The 6,000-nt window shown below is 35.4% G+C and overlaps 1 protein-coding gene across 1 annotated transcript; it reads right to left on the bottom strand.

Annotated features, from left to right (window-relative positions):
- Positions 1 to 1,787: 1,787 nt before the first annotated feature.
- On the bottom strand, positions 1,788 to 3,489 carry LOC140809462 (ubiquitin-conjugating enzyme E2 20-like). Its single transcript, XM_073167096.1, has 6 exons — positions 3,184 to 3,489; positions 2,854 to 2,881; positions 2,525 to 2,752; positions 2,372 to 2,435; positions 2,165 to 2,224; positions 1,788 to 2,025 (listed from the first exon to the last, which is right to left on the bottom strand). The coding sequence occupies exons 1-6, from the start codon at positions 3,321 to 3,323 to the stop codon at positions 1,982 to 1,984; spliced, it is 564 nt and encodes a 187-aa protein (XP_073023197.1). The 5' UTR covers positions 3,324 to 3,489; the 3' UTR covers positions 1,788 to 1,981.
- Positions 3,490 to 6,000: the final 2,511 nt, after the last annotated feature.

Below are 6,000 nucleotides of genomic sequence, written 5' to 3' on the forward strand. Positions count from 1 at the left end.
GGATCGAATAAAAATCCAAAAATATCAATGAGTAATCATATTCCAATCATATGAGCGAGTTGAACAAAAACCAAAATGGAAACCTTCCTAAACTTGTATCCCAACTCGAAATAAGTTTATAATTTTATTACAAGTTTGATCATTTAATCATATTATATTCTTTAACGTTAAATTTAACCTCTTGAATCTAAAGAACATCAATGAGTAATCCATAATCGATGACCATGTGACCCTCGATTTTTTAACCGTACAATGGTAGCAGTTTATAATATTTTGTGATTTTTGAAATACAATACAAATTTGGTCATTGGGCATAACCTTTTAGGCCTTCGTTTATAATTTAATTCTTTAAAACTAGATTCGTCAAAATCTCATTTTGATAGAACCTGTCGATCACGCTCCATGCCAGGTGATATAACCGGGTGAAAAGGGGGTGTGAGACTGGTGGACAATTTCCTTGTGTCAGGTTGTGAATATGATAAGGAATAAGAGTCTAGTGAGATGTGTCCAAATCAGATGCTTTTTCTTCTCAGAAAAACAAATATTGACATGTAAATACGAAGATAAGCACGTGAATGAGCGTCGGAGAGATGTCTAACATGACCAGTCTGATGCTAAAGTCAGCGGGTGGGTGAGAATAAACTATGTAGCAAAGAGAAAAAATATTGTAGGAATGGTGTGTGCAAGATATATATGTGAATGAATATTTTAAATTTGAGCAAACTTGATATTTATAGCAAGAAATCAATGATAACTTTGTTTTCAGTGACCACTTATTAATTATGGCAAGATGGTTGTCCATGTCTTATTTTCTAACAACTTTTCTTACACGCCAAATCCATGTGATTCTGACAGTAATGAGTACCAAAATAAGGTATCTCATACTTGCACACTCGAGTGCGGTGCTATTATCGAGGTAACCCGGGTAGAAAGACATTATCCGTGAACTTGTCTGGAAGTTCGGGCTTCTGGTAGCTCGAGGTATATGCCCGACTGCAAATAGGCCGGACAAATGATGTCTCGGACATATATTTGGTCGGTTATCTGTCAGATTGACCCAAAACTTCTCATAACATGATCCATAATTCAGAATCATCGGGCCTCCCGGGAGGTATCACCATGGATGAATACAAGAATTAGAGTTGAGATATACTTGAACTTAATGTAACAAATTATATATATAACAAAAAAGTCATAACATTATACTGTTGAATGAAATTGTGTTCTAGAGACTTTGGGTGTTGAAAAGATTAACTTTAGTGGGCCAAGTAAAAAACTTGCATATATAATTTAAAAAAAAAAAATTGGGGTGAGCTATAGGCCTGGACTGATCTAAGCTAAATCCGTCCATGCACTATGTTTGGCATATGCACGTTATAAAAACGTAGACATAAATAATAGCACCCACAGAAAATCCACTGCAGTATACGAGCAATGCAATATTTCTACTACACATATCCAGATTGTGTCTAGTACTGATATTTATTATTGGTGCGTCGAGAGCCTCTATATAAGCATGCACAGCCTTGGAGTTGAGGAGGCAGCGGTAATAATCACATTTGTAGCAGTGGTGGTAGTGGATAACTGGTTTTTACTTTAACATGTTCCCAAAATACTCTGCTTTTGAATTGAGGAATCCGTTATTTTTAAATTTATTTCAATATAGCTGGTCTTATATGTTTTAGATAGATTGAATTTTTTTTTAAAGCAAAGCCCTTCGTCGTAGCGAAATTCATCAATATGATGTTTGAGGAACGGATATTGAAACTTGAAAGGAACAAATCATGTAAAGTTCGGAAGCCAAGATTTTTCTATTAATGAAAAGAACAAGAAAAAACAATAAAAGACATCAATTTTTCCCACAAGCAAAGAACTATGCTAACATGTAGAAAACAATCTCTTCATTCCCCAACCATTCTTCCCCTCCAAATAAGTACTTGATCAACATTTGACAGCAGAAAACATCTCCACTGATAAAACTTTAGGCAGATTGCTTGTACAATTTCTCAACCATCTTCCTATATTCTGCAATTGACAAAACAACAAAACTCAAATCAGACACACATACTGCACAGCTCTTCAGGGAATTATAAAACCACAAGTACCATGAATTTATCAAGGCAAGTGATAGATCTCAAGTACAAGTGTTAGCGTGTGATATTACCTCCTTGGTTTTCCCACAGTGAAGCCGCCGCAGTGTTCAGCGGTGAGCTTGTATTTGGCTCTAGGATACCATCAGAAACAGGAAAACAAGATCAGACACAATCATGGAAGGCATCAAAAGAGGAAAATTCTCAGTTTTTTTAACTTCTCTAAAAATGAGTTATTGGTTCCTACATTTTAGGCCATTGATGGAAGGAAAGTGTATTACCTCCAAGTAAACTCTGAATTGATAGCAAGATGGTCCTCACATCGTAAGCAGACGACCATTTATCCTGTGAACATTACCAAATAAATAATCAACTTACATGAAATACATTAGGTAATGCATTCAAGAATACAGTAGACGCAATTCATTAGCAACCTGTAATATATCCAGGCATATGTTTCCATGCAAATCCACGTTGGGATGGAAGCAACTGGTCTCAAACTTCACCTTCGGAGGTTTAAAAGGATAATCAGCTGGAAAGGAAAGGGATAGTTTGTATTCCGTTCCTTCGAAAACAGTATCTTTGCTACCCGTAATTGTTCCTTTCCAGCAGAAAATGTTGTCCTCCTCCGGAAAAGCTGATATGTCGGCATCACCACCCATCTAAAGATAATTCCAAGAAAAACAACATTGAAAAAATAAATTCAGGACACCCAAAAATTCATGTAAAAGAAAAGTTCTAGGTTGAATTTCATAGTCCTCACCATAAGTGCCATGAGCTCAGATTGTAACCTGCTCATTGAACCAACAAGAGTTAGACTTTTGCCGTAACATCAGAGTACCAAGGGCAAATTACAAATATTTGGTAACGAAACTTTTTTTAAACCCAAATCAAGAAATATACGCTATTAAAAATCCATCTACCCTCGATGAATTCAATCGACCAAGCCCTTTCAGATTAAAACAAATTCAGGGTGAGAGGTCATAATCACCCTAAAATACAACATATTAATCATATGGTAAGAGTTTACAGAATCAATAGAAATTTCACGAAAATTAGGGCAAGAAAAATTCCAGAATTCACCGACTCTTACCTTCTCAAAACAGACTGGGTATCCACGGTTTTCGCGGTGGGTACAGGCTGCTTTGATGGCGTCGCCGCCGGAGCTTCAGCCGTTGTGGTGTTTGTGTTGGGGTTTCTGTCTTGGTTGTAGGAGTTGTTAACAGCGGACATCTTTAATCCCTAGTCTGTTTGACTCCTAAAATCGAGTTCGAGATTTGAAAAATGGAGTGTCGGAAATGCAAGATTTCGTCGAAATAGAAGAAGAATGGACGGGATCTGTTCTTCTTCTTAGAGTAGCAAACGGCGGAGAGATCTGAAAAAGGAGTGAATTGATGTATAAAATGATGCCCATACTTTAGGTTATGAATTTCAAATTAAAATATTGACCGTTACAGAATATGCGGAAAAGTCTTGCTGTGTAACGGCTATATTTGATTTCATTTTATATTTTAATGAGAGGCTGAACAGACCCGTGGGGCGTTCAAAGTGTCTTGAGTATTTAATTTCAAGTTCGAGTTTGGCTCGCGAAAATATCAATATATTCAAGACCGTGCTGGAAAATCTCGAAATTGTTTATAGCATAATTTTATGTTTTAAAATTTTTGTATTTATATGGACACAAATACCCTTAAATTGTATTATATTATATGTATGTGTGTGTTTTGTTATTCGTACAGCTCTCAAGTTACTCTAATACACACTTAAAACTCGAACTCGACTTAAGTACATAGTCGAGCTAGTTAAACTCGAGTTCAATCAAATCAAGTTCTAACCAGCCACTCTCAACTAGTTTGATTCAATTCTACCCATATTTTATATGTAGCTTTCATTGATATGTGTAATGCTTTAAATAGAAGAATTCTTATGAATAATATTAAAAATTATGAAGATTTAATCGGAGATGAAAAATGATTAAGTGATATAGAAAATGAATTGGTGGATAATTAATTATTTGATGAATTTTGTTGTGGAAAAATTGAATGATTATATGAATAAATGATATCAATTAGTAATATAAATTGTCCTATTTGATGTGCAATAAAATAGAATGTCTAAAATTTCTTAATTATGTATATTAATTATATGTCTCCAAAGTTTTTGAATTTGTAATTTAAGTTTCAATAAAATCAATTTCAAAGTCGACTCGTGTATTTAAATTCCACTCTTACAAGATCGTGCATTATTCCACCACTCAACAAACAGGCTCCTCTTCCACAGAATAATTTCACTACATTCATAATGATGAATCATCGGTTGATGTTGTAAAACTCGCAAATTTCAAACTGGTTGTATTATTTTTGTACTCAAAATTTGTATTAAGTTATCAAGTTTTTTATTCAAGATAATCTAAAGTTGTGTGAGATAATTAAATCTTTATGTACAATTATCCAACGAGTTCAAAATTTAGGAAAATCATATGTCTACAGGGGCGGATTTAGTGTAGGGCGAACGGGGGCCACGGCCCCCCCAAAAAATTTAAAAAAAAAATTAGTATATATTAATTTTTTTAAACTAAATATATAAACAGATATATATATATGTGGCCCCCCCAAAATGAAAGATACGTCCATGTATCTCAGTGGCTAAAGTCAATTATAACAATTGCTCCACCCGATTTCGAAACCTGATCACTACAAAAAAACGGACACCATAGCGACGGTTTTGTTAAAACCGTCGTTATAATAGCGACGGTGTTTACACAAACCGTCGCAGATCGGCGACGGTTTGGTTAAACCCGTCGCTATATTGCGACGGGTTTGCAAAAACCGTCGCCGATCAAGATCGGTGACGGTTCTTGTCAAAACCGTCGCTATATAGCGACGGTTCTTAATAAAACCGTCGCTATTTTTCTATATATACTGCTCTTACCGAACATTTTCTTAAACGATTTCGTCCATATCAGGTAGTTGTTATACTCTTATCAATTTTTTCGGAGTATCGATTTTTTTTATTTTGTACTGACATTGTTTCGTATTTATCTCGTAGATTTGCTCGTCGATGTGATCTTCCATCTGGTTCTTCGTGGGCTGTATTGCTGTAATTAATTAGTTTGTTCCATCTTTTAATATTTTGCTCTTTGTTTTATTGATGTAATTAATTAGTTTGTAATTTGTTCCACCTGTTTTCAGATTGATTTCCTCACTATTTCCAGTCACCGGCAAAGCTCCCCGGCGTCTTCTTCGGCGAGCCGCTGTCCCGGGTCAGCTAACAACTGGATTCAGCTGCGTTTTTGGTAATTATTGCTGGAAATAATTGACAGTACTCATACTTATTTTCAGAAAGCAGGTAATTCTACATCCTCTTGAACTTATGGATTATTGAATTCATGTTTGATTTATGAGATTTTATTGTGTTATGATGTTAGTTGATTTAAACGATCAGATTTTATTTATTGTTTCAGGTGTAGTTTTTTTTTCATAAATGGGAAAATCTGGTACAATTGATAAATTCTTTAAGAGGAAGATACCAAATCAATTAGATTCACCCAACTCTACAGCTCAGTCCATAGCCTCGGATGATAATCTTCCACCTGAGGTTGAGTCTCAAAAGTTTAGAAAGGTTGAAAATACCGGGGTTGATCTTAACTTGTTAGAGCGTGATCCAGGATTGCGCCGACAAATATGGGAATACTCTCCCAATGAGCAAGAGGAAATTCGTCGAGCTTATCTAAATCTGAAAGCATTTCAGCCAATACTTTCAGAATACCCACTAAACAAAAACAGTCTTCATCCTCGCAGGTTTCAATCGTCCTGGTATGAGCTTTTTCCTTGGTTAGAGTATTCCCTAGCAAAAGATAAAGCTTTCTGCTTTCCATGCTTTATCTTTAACAAGCCATCTGGATGTCCGA

The sequence above is a fragment of the Primulina eburnea genome, chromosome 13 (genome assembly GCF_022965805.1).
Source record: "Primulina eburnea isolate SZY01 chromosome 13, ASM2296580v1, whole genome shotgun sequence".
In the NCBI taxonomy this organism is placed as follows: domain Eukaryota; kingdom Viridiplantae; phylum Streptophyta; class Magnoliopsida; order Lamiales; family Gesneriaceae; genus Primulina; species Primulina eburnea.

Excerpts from the sequence above, each read along its gene's own strand:
- LOC140809462 (XM_073167096.1), bottom strand. The coding sequence starts at position 3,323 with ATGTCCGCTGTTAACAACTCCTACAACCAAGACAGAAACCCCAACACA. Across the intron at positions 2,882-3,183 it reads ACCCAGTCTGTTTTGAGAAG|GTTACAATCTGAGCTCATGG; the intron begins GTAAGAGTCGGT and ends TTCAATGAGCAG. Across the intron at positions 2,753-2,853 it reads CTGAGCTCATGGCACTTATG|ATGGGTGGTGATGCCGACAT; the intron begins GTGAGGACTATG and ends AATTATCTTTAG.